This window comes from Oncorhynchus gorbuscha, unplaced genomic scaffold (genome assembly GCF_021184085.1).
Source record: "Oncorhynchus gorbuscha isolate QuinsamMale2020 ecotype Even-year unplaced genomic scaffold, OgorEven_v1.0 Un_scaffold_3979, whole genome shotgun sequence".
NCBI classification, from domain to species: domain Eukaryota; kingdom Metazoa; phylum Chordata; class Actinopteri; order Salmoniformes; family Salmonidae; genus Oncorhynchus; species Oncorhynchus gorbuscha.
In genome coordinates, this window is record NW_025748104.1 from 25,624 (window position 1) to 40,411 (window position 14,788).

Here is a 14,788-nt window from a genome sequence, read left to right on the forward strand (position 1 = left end):
GGAGGGGTCTATATTATCGGGGAGGAGTCTGTTACCGGGGGAGGGGTCTATATTATCAGGGGAGGGGTCTATATTATCAGGGGAGGGGTCTATATTATCGGGGGAGGAGTCTGTTACCGGGGGAGGGGTCTATATTATCAGGGGAGGGGTCTATATTATCGGGGGAGGAGTCTGTTATCTGGGGAGGGGTCTATATTATCAGGGGAGGGGTCTATATTATCGGGGGAGGAGTCTGTTACTGGGGGAGGGGTCTATATTATCAGGGAAGGGGCCTATATTATCAGGGGAGGAGTCTGTTACCGGGGAAGGGGTCTATATTATCAGGGGAGGAGTCTGTTATCAGGGGAGGAGTCTATATCAATGAAAAGATGAGCTAAACACATGTCCTTTTATTATGTCATAGATTTGAGGATTCCATATTTGTAAGTCGCTCTGGATAAGAGCGTCTGCTAAATGACTTAAATGTAAATGTGTTGTGTCTGAATCCAGTGTTACATGGTGTTGGTCAATTTGAATGACGCTAAGTAACATTGAGTTTAATCATATCACTAATATCACTAATCATACCACTAATATCACTAATCATTTCACTAATCATATCACTTCAGTAAATCATTTTTTAAAGGATTGATTACTATACATTTAAGAATTTGTGGCCTCCATTTCAGAAAATGATAATTTACCTAAAATGTCTCTGTTTACATCATTGGTGTTGCTGCTCCTACAGGTGGAACAATGTTGTCATACTGGTAAAAACTATGAAAAGACATTAAGCTCCATTAATTGATTTAGAATAGATGTAACCAAATACAGTTAAATAAAAACACATCTAGAAAAATACAGCTACGTTTTTCCAAAATGTCCAAATGACACCTAAATTCAAGAACGACACCTAGTATCTAAGTGGGGTGGATATAAAATGGTGTTTTATTAGAAATCAATTGAAAATTACATTTTCATTGAACAATGCCTCTTAGACGATGGGGGAAAGACAGCGAAAGGAGAATAAAGGGAGCTCACTGGACACAAACTGGTTGAATCAACGTTGTTTAAATGTAATCCAGTCACCAGAGTAGTGCTTAATAGGCTAGGGACTGGACACAAACTGGTTGAATCAACGTTGTTTAAATGTAATCCAGTCACCAGAGTAGTTCTTCATAGGCTAGGGACTGGACACAAACTGGTTGAATCAACGTTGTTTAAATGTAATCCAGTCACCAGAGTAGTGCTTCATAGGCTAGGGACTGGACACAAACTGGTTGAATCAACGTTGTTTAAATGTAATCCAGTCACCAGAGTAGTTCTTCATAGGCTAGGGACTGGACACAAACTGGTTGAATCAACGTTGTTTAAATGTAATCCAGTCACCAGAGTAGTGCTTCATAGGCTAGGGACTGGACACAAACTGGTTGAATCAACGTTGTTTAAATGTAATCCAGTCACCAGAGTAGTTCTTCATAGGCTAGGGACTGGACAAGCCCTTAGCCTGATTGGAGGCTCAGTAGGCTGAATACCAAAACTTGTTCAAGATAGCATGCAAAGAACACAGGAGATCTTTTGGAGAGATCTTCACAATTGCTGTAATAACTGTGCAGAATATCAAACAGCATTGATCACTTGCATTATGTGCTTGTGATGTAATCTCAACTGTAATCCAGGTCTTTCGGTTGTGTTAGATGAAGCGCAGTGATCAAATTAAAATTGTATAAAAATACATAGAACATTGTCTTCCCATTTTAACATTGTGCTTTTAGACGGTTGAAAGCACAGTGATAACTACACCAAAACCCAGACATTGTCTTCCCATTTAGAATGGTTGAAACCACAGTGATAACTACACCAAAACCCAGACATTGTCTTCCCATTTAGAATGGTTGAAACCACAGTGATAACTACACCAAAACCCAGACATTGTCTTCCATTGAAATGTTGTTGTGCTTTTAGATGGTTGAAACCATAGTGATAAACACATTGAGAATTCAACAAGGAGTCATTCGTTCCACCACTTTCATAAACGAATCAACGGTACCACAGCTGGCTAATCGAAACTAGGCTGAACAGTCCCACAACAAAGACAAATGAGTCAAGGGTCATTGCTGCCCTCTGTCGTTTCTTTACGTTCTGTACATTCCTTTTTCCATAGAGGAGAAACATCCTTTTGTCTGCACTGAAACCACACACACATTGTGGCCTTTTTATAAATACATTTGGCTTTAATATAAATTCACTGTAAACCCAATGAAAACATTTGTACACAGATTAGAAACATGATACATTTTTATTTACAGTTTATAAATTGTACCATCACATCTAACCAAAACTTCAAACATTTGATGTTTTAACTAGTTAAATTGTCCCTGTACATTTCAAAAGCATAAAAACAAAAAGTTAGACATTTTTGTCAAAGATTAAAAGGCGTGAATATCTTCCCTTCCTTAGATAAAAACTCCTCACTCAGACAGACCCATTTAATAGGTCTGAACCCAATGAAGCCACTTCTAGTTCAGTGAGTCTGTTGTCTGGCCTCAGGCTATAATGAGGAAGTGAAACGACTAGGCACATGCCAGAGTGAAACTTGTTTCTCTCTCTGTTCTTAAAATGGGTCTCTAGGTTCTCTTTCAAAAGGCCTGATTGACTCATTCACTCCAAAAACAAGTCATGGTTTGAATATGTTAATGAGGACTCACCTGAGACACCTGACACTCCACTGCATTAGCAAGCATCATGACGCTAAATAAATGGACAAAGCACAGTGCGTCTAAGTCATGAAAACAACTATTAAAAAGGTTAACTTTATGTATTAGAGGGTATTATCAATCTACAGTTGATATTACATGTAACTCCAACATTTGATATGAGGGTATTATCAATCTACAGTTGATATTACATGTAACTCCAACATTTGATATGAGGTATTATCAATTATTATCAATCTACAGTTGATATTACATGTAACTCCAACATTTGATATGAGGTATTATCAATCTACAGTTGATACAGTAAATGTATTATCAATCTACAGTTGATATTACATGTAACTCCAACATTTGATATGAGGGTATTATCAATCTACAGTTGATATTACATGTAACTCCAACATTTTAAATGAGGGTATTATCAATCTACAGTTGATATTACATGTAACTCCAACATTTTAAATGAGGTTATTATCAATCTACAGTTGATATTACATGTAACTCCAACATTTTAAATGAGGTATTATCAATCTACAGTTGATATTACATGTAACTCCAACATTTTAAATGAGGGTATTATCAATCTACAGTTGATATTACATGTAACTCCAACATTTTAAATGAGGTATTATCAATCTACAGTTGATATTACATGTAACTCCAACATTTTAAATGTATTATCAATCTACAGTTGATATTACATGTAATCAACATTTTAAATGAGGGTATTATCAATCTACAGTTGATATTACATGTAACTCCAACATTTTAAATGAGGGTATTATCAATCTACAGTTGATATTACATGTAACTCCAACATTTTAAATGAGGGTATTATCAATCTACAGTTGATATTACATGTAACTCCAACATTTTAAATGAGGTTATTATCAATCTACAGTTGATATTACATGTAACTCCAACATTTTAAATGAGGTTATTATCAATCTACAGTTGATAATAACAAACAAACCGTCACCAGAAAGCTTGTGGTTCTCAAACAGTCAAGACCTGAGACTGACGTGAGAAGCTCTTCTGTCACACCAACAGTAGACAAAGGCAGGAGGAAAAATGCATTATCCAATAAGATGCACTGAGAATTCATACAGTCTTATCCAGGCAATGGCAGTTTGTAACAGAAAGCACATTTAAATTCAGATTCAAGAATAAAAAAATCCTAATTGAAAATACTAGATGGCACTTTTCAAATCTTTGAATCAGCATTCCAATTGGCTTCCTGACTACTGAACTGAATGGAGGCCGCCCTTCCTTCAATCATAGGCTGTACTCCACATTGAAGGCCTTTATATGTGAGGGTATACAAATGTAAGCAAGGTTCTAAATTATTATATATTTGTCAAATATTACATCCGTTTGGGTTTCTTGCAGTCAATTTGCCGTCTACAAATGATTTATAATTATGTTCCGGTCCCTGAACTTCTGCTGAAGGACAAACACCATCCGGCGGCTGAATCTATTTGATGATCCCTGATCTACAGCCTTTTGTTGTGTCACTGTCGTCCTGTTATTGATGTGACGAGTTCAGTCTGGCAGCTAGGCCCTTTGTGAAGCCTGACCTACAGCAGCTACTATGTTTATAATATTCATTATATTTTCAACCATTCCAAACACAAGTTGCGGTAAACATTAAGTGGTTCTAATCTATTCTATTTTTAGAAGGCTTAGCAGGTTTATTGGCCGGTACACTGGGAGGTCTGTCACGATCATCGTAGGGCTCATCATAACGATCACTGTACCGTCCGCCGTCACTGCGTTCATCGTAAACACGATCACGGTCGTACCGGTCACGGCGGTCAGAGTAGCGGTTGTCCTGGTCCCTGCGGTCATCGTGGTGCTCGCGGCGGTCATCGTAGTCGCTGCGGCGGTCATCGTAGTCACTACGGCGGTCATCGTGGTGCTCGCGGCGGTCATCGTAGTCACTGCGGCGGTCATCGTAGTCGCTGCGGCGGTCATCGTAGTCGCTGCGGCGGTCATCGTGGTGCTCGCGGCGGTCATCGTAGTCGCTGCGGCGGTCATCGTAGTCCTTCTCACTGCGTTCCTTGTACTGGTCGCGACGGTCCGCGATCTTAGGTGGGTGGTCTTCATCGTCGCCTTCCTTGCTGCGCGTCTGGCGATCCTCGCCGTTCACCACGGGTTTGTCGTCGTGGAACTCCTCCCCCTCTGGAACCCTGAGGACATATCAGTGGACAGGAGACTCAGCACACCGTCTGTTCTCACCATCTCAGCTCTCATGGTGTGTGTGTGTGTGTCAGACCATACATACCCCATAGCGTACTCCTCTGCTTTGTCCTTCTTTCTGCAGCAGCAGCAGTAGATGAGGATTATGAGCAGCACCAGAACACCAACCACAACGCCACCAATGATACCCGCTGTTGAACCCAGGGCCATAGACGCTACAGGAGAGAGAGGTGGTGAAGAGGTGAGATGAGGTGGAGCATGAGAGGAGAGGTGGAGCATGAGAGGAGAGGTGGAGCATGAGAGGAGAGGTGGAGCATGAGAGGAGAGGTGGAGCATGAGAGGAGAGGTGGAGCATGAGAGGAGAGGTGGAGCATGAGAGGAGAGGTGGAGCATGAGAGGAGAGGTGGAGCATGAGAGGAGAGGTGGAGCATGAGAGGAGAGGTGGAGCATGAGAGGAGAGGTGGAGCATGAGAGGAGAGGTGGAGCATGAGAGGAGAGGTGGAGCATGAGAGGAGAGGTGGAGCATGAGAGGAGAGGTGGAGCATGAGAGGAGAGGTGGAGCATGAGAGGAGAGGTGGAGCATGAGAGGAGAGGTGGAGCATGAGAGGAGAGGTGGAGCATGAGAGGAGAGGAGGAGCATGAGAGGAGAGGAGGAGCATGAGAGGAGAGGAGGAGCATGAGAGGAGGAGAGAAATGTCTATTGATAAAATGTGTCTGTGTGTATCCTGTTACAGGACCATCCTCATGTGATGGTTACATTGCCTCAGATCTGAACATTTGTGTTAGCTCCCAGAGATAACGCCTAAGCTTTAGCTCAGCAGGCTAACACAGTCTAGTATTGTGCACTCACGTGGCATGACGGACAGCGTCAGGTTGCATTTGGCACTGCGGATCTTATTAGTGGAGGTACAGACGTAGTATCCTGAGGATTCCATGGTGAGGTTGAAGAGAGACAGAACACCATCCTCTGGAAGAGACAGAGACAACATGGTAGGTCAGGGGTCAAGGTCATAGTCAAGGTCATATCAACTGAAGATTAACAAGCACACAGACACTACATACTGTCTGTTGTCTTGGGTGCAGGTGCTCGGGGCATGTTTCTGACGTCGTAGCCCTGCCACTTGTAGGTAGGAAGAGGAGAGCCCTCTTCAGACTGACAGGTGAGACTGATATCCTGGAAGTACTCTGCCTTCCCATCGATCTTACAGACAGGCACAGAGGGAGCCACTGTGGACACAATATGTTTTGCAACGTTAAGTTATCAGTAATCATCGACACTTTACAGATTTCTACGGTTTATTATGGAATATTCTACGGGAGTCATTGTTTTTGTTTTTTACCCAGGACCACCAGACGGGTGGTGTCAGCCAGCTGACCCTTGTCATCCTTGGGGATGGCGACCCGACAGTCGAATAGTCGGTTGTCCTGGAGACCGATGGAGGAGAGCTTCAGGTTGGCTACTCCTTTAGCTAGGTCCTGCTCCAGGGAAGCTCTTCCTTCATACCTGTCACTGATGTCCAGGACACCAGTAGAGTAGGAGGTAAGGACGGACACCTGGAAACACCAATGTCAACAACAACATGGAAACACCAATGTCAACAACATGTAAACACCAATGGAAACACCAATGTCAATGTCAACAACATGGAAACACCAATGTCAACAACAACATGGAAACACCAATGTCAACAACAACATGGAAACACCAATGTCAACAACAGCATGGAAACACCAATGTCAACAACAACATGGAAACACCAATGTCAACAACAGCATGGAAACACCAATGTCAACAACATGTAAACACCAATGTCAACAACAGGAAACACCAATGTCAACAACAGCATGGAAACACCAATGTCAACAACAGCATGGAAACACCAATGTCAACAACAACATGGAAACACCAATGTCAACAACAGCATGGAAACACCAATGTCAACAACAACATGGAAACACCAATGTCAACAACAACATGTAAACACCAATGTCAACAACAACATGTAAACACCAATGTCAACAACAACATGTAAACACCAATGTCAACAACAGCATGGAAACACCAATGTCAACAACAACATGTAAACACCAATGTCAACAACAACATGTAAACACCAATGTCAACAACAACATGTAAACACCAATGTCAACAACAACATGTAAACACCAATGTCAACAACAACATGTAAACACCAATGTCAACAACAACATGGAAACACCAATGTCAACAACAACATGTAAACACCAATGTCAACAACAACATGTAAACACCAATGTCAACAACAACATGTAAACACCAATGTCAACAACATGGAAACACCAATGTCAACAACAACATGTAAACACCAATGTCAACAACAACATGTAAACACCAATGTCAACAACAACATGGAAACACCAATGTCAACAACAGCATGGAAACACCAATGTCAACAACAACATGTAAACACCAATGTCAACAACAACATGTAAACACCAATGTCAACAACAACATGTAAACACCAATGTCAACAACAACATGTAAACACCAATGTCAACAACAACATGTAAACACCAATGTCAACAACAACATGTAAACACCAATGTCAACAACAACCAATGTCAAAACACCAATGTCAACAACAACATGGAAACACCAATGTCAACAACAACATGTAAACACCAATGTCAACAACAACATGTAAACACCAATGTCAACAACAACATGGAAACACCAATGTCAACAACAACATGGAAACACCAATGTCAACAACAACATGTAAACACCAATGTCAACAACATGTAAACACCAATGTCAACAACAACATGGAAACACCAATGTCAACAACATGGAAACACATGTCAACAACAACATGGAAACACCAATGTCAACAAACATGGAAAACCAATGTCAACAACAACATAAACACCAATGTCAACAACAACATGTAAACACCAATGTCAACAACAACATGTAAACACCAATGTCAACAACAACATGTAAACACCAATGTCAACAACAACATGTAAACACCAATGTCAACAACAACATGGAAACACCAATGCTAACCTCCCCTGTTATTGGTAATGGTGAGAGTTTAGGCTGTCTTGTGGGTATGATCTTTGATCCTCTAACTTCCTCACTCGTCATTATTCACCATTCATGCAGGATTATCCGTAACCATGGAAGCATCCACGTTAATGTAGATTTGTTCAGAAACATTTTATATTCTTATTTTACAATAAAAGTGACTCCAAAATGACACGATACATTATTTACCATTAATTTCGATTGGGCACAAAATAATCTGAAAAACGAACTGCAAATGCATCCAACAAACTAGATGTGGTCATTATGTCCGTACGGAATATGGGACCCAAAAACTACTATATTTATAACAATATTTAAGGGTGTTAATTTTGACCCTTAAATTCTTGGGTAGAAAAAAACGATTTCTTGTTAAGTCAAATCACATTCTCTGCACAACTGTAGTATAAAAATGTCCCAATCATTGCTCATCTTTATCAAGGGGATCAATAGTTGAAACCCCCTGAATGTGGTCAGAGCTGATCAGAGTGATTTCTGGTTGGTGTATTACCTCTGGCTCTCCGGGTTTGTCTGCTTCAGCCAACCAGGATATGATGACCAGATCGTTGACTGGGTTCTTGGGTTTGAAGCTGCAAGGTATAGTGATGTTGTCTCCCCTGGCAAACTCATAGGTCCGCTGAGGGATGGACACCTCTAAAGCTACAGTCATGGACACGACTGGGACAGAGAGAGACAGACAGGAAGAAACAGGAAGACAGGTTTTACAGACACTGACGTATAGAGCTGTAGGAGGTGAACACTGTTCAAATGAAGTGCTTTGTAACACTAAAACTAATGGCAAATGCGCTGCCACCAACTCGAAGGAGAGGAAACCACAAGAGCGGAATTATTTTTTTCAACTGAAAGACGATTCCCTTGATGTTGCATAATAATTCAAGAAGTCATGGTTTTATTCAAAGTATGATATATTTGGGCTTGAAGTGGGAAATCCGAAGTGGGGACATTGGATATTTTCCGTGTCAGCGCTGTGTTTCCAATAGGACAAAACATGCTAATACTTTCCAGTCTACATTTATTTTCATTGCAGGGTTTTATTTCAATGTAACATAACATGCTAATACTTTCCAGTCTACATTTATTTTCATTGCAGGGTTTTATTTCAATGTAACCACCCAACAGCATGGCATTGTATATTAATCAGAAACATCTGCAAAGTTCTTCCTCCGTAGCACACACCTGGCCACCTGAGCCAAGCAGCTTTCCTCCGTAACATACACCGAGCCACCTGAGCCAAGCAGCTTTCCTCCGTAGCATACACCTGGCCACCTGAGCCATCTGAGCCATGGAGCCAAGCAGCTATTCTCCGTGACACACACCTGGCCACCTGAGCCAAGCAAGCATACACCTAAGCCAGCTTTTCTCCGTAACACACACCTGGCCACCTGAGCCAAGAGCCAAGCAGCTTTCCTCCGTAGCACACACCTGGCCACCTGAGCCAAGCAGCTTTCCTCCGTAGCATACACCTGGCCATCTGAGCCATGGAGCCAAGCAGCTTTCCTCCGTAGCACACACCTGGCCACCTGAGCCAAGCAGCTTTCCTCCGTAGCATACACCTGGCCATCTGAGCCATGGAGCCAAGCAGCTTTCCTCCGTAGCACACACCTGGCCACCTGAGCCAAGCAGCTTTCCTCCGTAGCATACACCTGGCCACCTGAGCCATGGAGCCAAGCAGCTTTCCTCCGTAGCACACACCTGGCCACCTGAGCCAAGCAGCTTTCCTCCGTAGCATACACCTAGCCACCTGAGCCAAGCAGCTTTCCTCCGTAGCATACACCTGGCCACCTGAGCCATGGAGCCAAGCAGCTTTCCCACCTGTAGCTTTTCTCCGTAGCACACACCTGGCCACCTGAGCCAAGCAGCTTTTCTCCGTAGCACACACCTGGCCACCTGAGCCAAGCAGCTTTTCTCCGTAGCACACACCTGGCCACCTGAGCCAAGCAGCTTTTCTGGCCACCTGAGCCAAGCACATACACCTGGCCACCTGAGCCAAGCAGCTTTTCTCCGTAACACACCTGGCCACCTGAGCCAAGCAGCTTTTCTCCGTAGCACCTGACACCTGGCCACCTGAGCCAAGCAGCTTTTCTCCGTAGCACACACCTGGCCACCTGAGCCAAGCAGCTTTTCTCCGTAGCACACACCTGGCCACCTGAGCCAAGCAGCTTTCCTCCGTAGCATACACCTGGCCACCTGAGCCAAGCAGCTTTCCTCCGTAACATACACCTGGCCACCTGAGCCAAGCAGCTTTTCTCCGTAACATACACCTGGCCACCTGAGCCAAGCAGCTTTCCTCCGTAACATACACCTGGCCACCTGAGCCAAGCAGCTTTCCTCCGTAACATACACCTGGCCACCTGAGCCAAGCAGCTTTCCTCCGTAACATACAACTACACCTGAGCCAAGCAGCTTTCCTCCGTAACATACACCTGGTCACCTGAGCCAATTAAAACAGGGAGGAACTAAAGTTTTAGCACCTCCACTTTGTATTTTTTCCAGAAAATGATCAGAATTAAAATCGTATATATTATAGCGAGAGAGTGAGAGATAGGAACTGACCATTTTATAAATGCATGAATGGTTTTGACCACTAAAGTGTTGCTTCACGACGACACGCTTCACTGCTCTGATTGGTGCAGCTAGAAACCACAAGCGTCTATCCTATATTATAAACTGGATGGTTCCAGCCCTGAATGCTGAAACATGTCATTTTACTTCTCTAATTACGTCGGTTCTGTAACCAGTTTAAAATAGCAATAAGGCAACTCGGGGGTATGTGGTGTTTGGCCAATATACCACGGCTAAGGGCTCTGTCCATGCACGAAACAACGTGGAGTTGGGCATCTAACACACCTCCTCGTACCTTATTGCTACATTGAACATGCACCAGCAAAAGATAATTAAAGAAACAGGTTTATCCATTCTGTCATTGTAGCCAATCACTTCACTTCCCCTGTGAGAACCATAAGCACGGGGAGACTTGGCTGTACTGCTGGACTGTGGCCGATGCCTGCCAACACACGGTTGCACCATTTTCATTACAATGTAGAAAAACTCATGTCTCTTATGTAAAATGCCAACACTTTGGAGAGAACAATAGATGACGAAGTCAAAGATAGTGGTTTCAATCTGGGGTTAAGTTTTCCCTAAATGCTTCTGACAAATTCAGCAATATAAACCCACACGGGTAATGTCATAGAGTCTTATTATGTAGTCCTCCGTTATGACAGGGCTTTAGAAACTAAAGGTTACACCCACTGACAGTAAGGGAGGGAGAAGCACCATGGCTTGTGCAAGACAGAACTGTTTCCACAAGTACAACCCTTGGACAGGACACTTGCCAATCGCAGGGCCTTCCCCCCAATTACCTCAATGCTCCCATTACAGTCTTTGGGACGACACAGCCAGATGTCAAACTCCCAATCTCAGGGCGGACATTCTAACCACACCGACGTACACTATTATATATATATATATATATATATTATATTATTATAGCAAGATTTTTATTTGACTGGAAAAATAAAAAGCATTAGTTTTCACATGGATTCATATGGAGGCTGTTGTCCTCCAGTGGGAATGCAAAGTGTTTTAGGGTTGGGCACCTCTCCTCTCCTGCCTGTGTCATCCAGCACTCTCTAACTATCAGCCCTCTCATCAGAATTACAGAATTTTAACCTTAGTGTTTTAGGTTAAGTTTAGGCATTAACTCTGAATTTAAGGTTGGGGTTAAGTTCAGGAATGAACTCCAAATTGTTAAGGAATTAACAAATGGTTAGGGTTAGCTACTAGGGTTAGGGTTAGCTACTAGGGTTAGGGTTAGCTACTAGGGTTAGGGTTAGCTACTAGGGTTAGGGTTAGCTAGGGTTAGGGTTAGGGTTAGCTACTAGGGTTAGGGTTAGCTACTAGGGTTAGGGTTAGCTACTAGGGTTAGGGTTAGCTACTAGGGTTAGGGTTAGCTACTAGGGTTAGCTACTAGTGGGTTAGGGTTAGCTACTAGGGTTAGGGCTACTAGGGTTAGGGTTAGCTACTAGGGTTAGGGTTAGCTACTAGGGTTAGGGTTAGCTACTAGGGTTAGCTACTAGGGTTAGGGTTAGCTACTAGTGTTAGGGTTAGCTACTAGTGTTAGGGTTAGGGTTAGCTACTAGGGTTAGGGTTAGCTACTAGGGTTAGGGTTAGCTACTAGTGTTAGGGTTAGCTACTAGGGTTAGCTACTAGGGTTAGGGTTAGCTACTAGGGTTAGGGTTAGCTACTAGGGTTAGGGTTAGCTACTAGGGTTAGCTACTAGGGTTAGCTACTAGGGTTAGCTACTAGGGTTAGCTACTAGGGTTAGGGTTAGCTACTAGGGTTAGGGTTAGCTACTAGGGTTAGGGTTAGCTACTAGGTTAGCTTAGGGTTAGCTACTAGGGTTAGGGTTAGCTACTAGGTTAGGGGGTTAGGGTTAGCTACTAGGGTTAGGGTTAGCTACTAGGGTTAGCTACTAGGGTTAGCTACTAGGGTTAGGGTTAGCTACTAGGGTTAGGGTTAGCTACTAGGGTTAGGGTTAGCTACTAGGGTTAGGGTTAGCTACTAGGGTTAGCTACTAGGGTTAGCTACTAGGGTTAGCTACTAGGGTTAGCTACTAGGGTACTAGGGTTAGCTACTAGGGTTAGGGTTAGCTACTAGGGTTAGGGTTAGCTACTAGGGTTAGGGTTAGCTACTAGGGTTAGCTACTAGGGTTAGCTACTAGGGTTAGGGTTAGGGTTAGCTACTAGGGTTAGGGTTAGCTACTAGTGTTAGGGTTAGGGTTAGCTACTAGGGTTAGGGTTAGCTACTAGGGTTAGGGTTAGCTACTAGGGTTAGGGTTAGCTACTAGGGTTAGGGTTAGCTACTAGGGTTAGGGTTAGCTACTAGGGTTAGGGTTAGCTACTAGGGTTAGCTACTAGGGTTAGGGTTAGCTACTAGGGTTAGGGTTAGCTACTAGGGTTAGGGTTAGCTACTAGGGTTAGGGTTAGCTACTAGGGTTAGCTACTAGGGTTAGGGTTAGCTACTAGGGTTAGGGTTAGCTACTAGGGTTAGGGTTAGCTACTAGGGTTAGGGTTAGCTACTAGGGTTAGGGTTAGGGTTAGCTACTAGGTTAGGGTTAGGGTTAGCTACTAGGGTTAGGTTAGTACTAGGGTTAGGGTTAGCTACTAGGGTTAGGGTTAGCTACTAGGGTTAGGGTTAGGGTTAGGGCTACTAGGGTTAGGGTTAGCTACTAGGGTTAGGGTTAGCTACTAGGGTTAGGGTTAGCTACTAGGTTAGGGTTAGCTACTAGGGTTAGGGTTAGCTACTAGGGTTAGGGTTAGCTACTAGGGTTAGGGTTAGCTACTAGGGTTAGGGTTAGCTACTAGGGTTAGGGTTAGCTACTAGGGTTAGCTACTAGGGTTAGGGTTAGCTACTAGGGTTAGGGTTAGCTACTAGGGTTAGGGTTAGCTACTAGGGTTAGGGTTAGCTACTAGGGTTAGCTACTAGGGTTAGCTACTAGGGTTAGGGTTAGCTACTAGGGTTAGGGTTAGCTACTAGGGTTAGGGTTAGCTACTAGGGTTAGGGTTAGCTACTAGGGTTAGGGTTAGCTACTAGGGTTAGGGTTAGCTACTAGGGTTAGCTACTAGGGTTAGCTACTAGGGTTAGCTACTAGGGTTAGGGTTAGCTACTAGGGTTAGCTACTAGGGTTAGGGTTAGCTACTAGGGTTAGCTACTAGGGTTAGGGTTAGCTACTAGGGTTAGGGTTAGGGCTACTAGGGTTAGGGTTAGGGTTAGCTACTAGGGTTAGGGTTAGCTACTAGGGTTAGGGTTAGCTACTAGGGTTAGTTAGGGTTAGGGTTAGCTACTAGGGTTAGGGTTAGCTACTAGGGTTAGGGTTAGCTACTAGGGTTAGGGTTAGCTACTAGGGTTAGGGTTAGCTACTAGGTTAGGGTTAGCTACTAGGGTTAGGGTTAGCTACTAGGGTTAGGGTTAGCTACTAGGGTTAGCTTAGGGTTAGCTACTAGGGTTAGGGTTAGCTACTAGTGTTAGGGTTAGGGTTAGCTACTAGGGTTAGGGTTAGCTACTAGGGTTAGCTACTAGGGTTAGGGTTAGCTACTAGGGTTAGGGTTAGCTACTAGGGTTAGGGTTAGCTACTAGGGTTAGGGTTAGCTACTAGGGTTAGGGTTAGCTACTAGGGTTAGGGTTAGCTACTAGGGTTAGCTACTAGGGTTAGGGTTAGCTACTAGGGTTAGGGTTAGCTACTAGGGTTAGGGTTAGCTACTAGGGTTAGCTACTAGGGTTAGCTACTAGGGTTAGGTTAGCTACTAGGGTTAGGGTTAGCTACTAGGGTTAGGGTTAGCTACTAGGGTTAGGGTTAGCTACTAGGGTTAGGGTTAGCTACTAGGGTTAGCTACTAGGGTTAGGGTTAGCTACTAGGGTTAGCTACTAGGGTTAGGGTTAGCTACTAGGGTTAGGGTTAGGGTTAGCTACTAGGGTTAGGGTTAGCTACTAGGGTTAGGGTTAGGGTTAGCTACTAGGGTTAGGGTTAGGGTTAGCTACTAGGGTTAGGGTTAGCTACTAGGTTTAGCTACATTTACATTTGCGGGTTAGCTACTAGGGTTAGGGTTAGCTACTAGGGTTAGGGTTAGCTGTTAGGGTTAGCTGTTAGGGTTAGCTGTTAGGGTTAGCTGTTAGGGTTAGCTGTTAGCTACTAGGGTTAGCTACTAGGGTTAGGGTTAGCTACTAGGGTTAGGGTTAGCTACTAGGGTTAGGGTTAGCTACTAGGGTTAGCTACTAGGGTTAGGCGGGTTAGCTACTAGGGTGC

General features: G+C 43.6%; 1 protein-coding gene across 1 annotated transcript; it reads right to left on the reverse strand.

Annotated features, from left to right (window-relative positions):
* Positions 1-3,410: 3,410 nt before the first annotated feature.
* Positions 3,411-8,632, reverse strand: LOC124028289 (cell surface A33 antigen-like). Its single transcript, XM_046340393.1, has 6 exons — positions 8,474-8,632; positions 6,236-6,449; positions 5,958-6,122; positions 5,746-5,862; positions 4,981-5,110; positions 3,411-4,885 (listed from the first exon to the last, which is right to left on the reverse strand). Exons 1-6 carry the CDS (start codon positions 8,630-8,632, stop codon positions 4,354-4,356), a joined length of 1,317 nt encoding a protein of 438 aa, XP_046196349.1. The 3' UTR covers positions 3,411-4,353.
* Between the last annotated feature and the right edge of the window lie 6,156 nt (positions 8,633-14,788).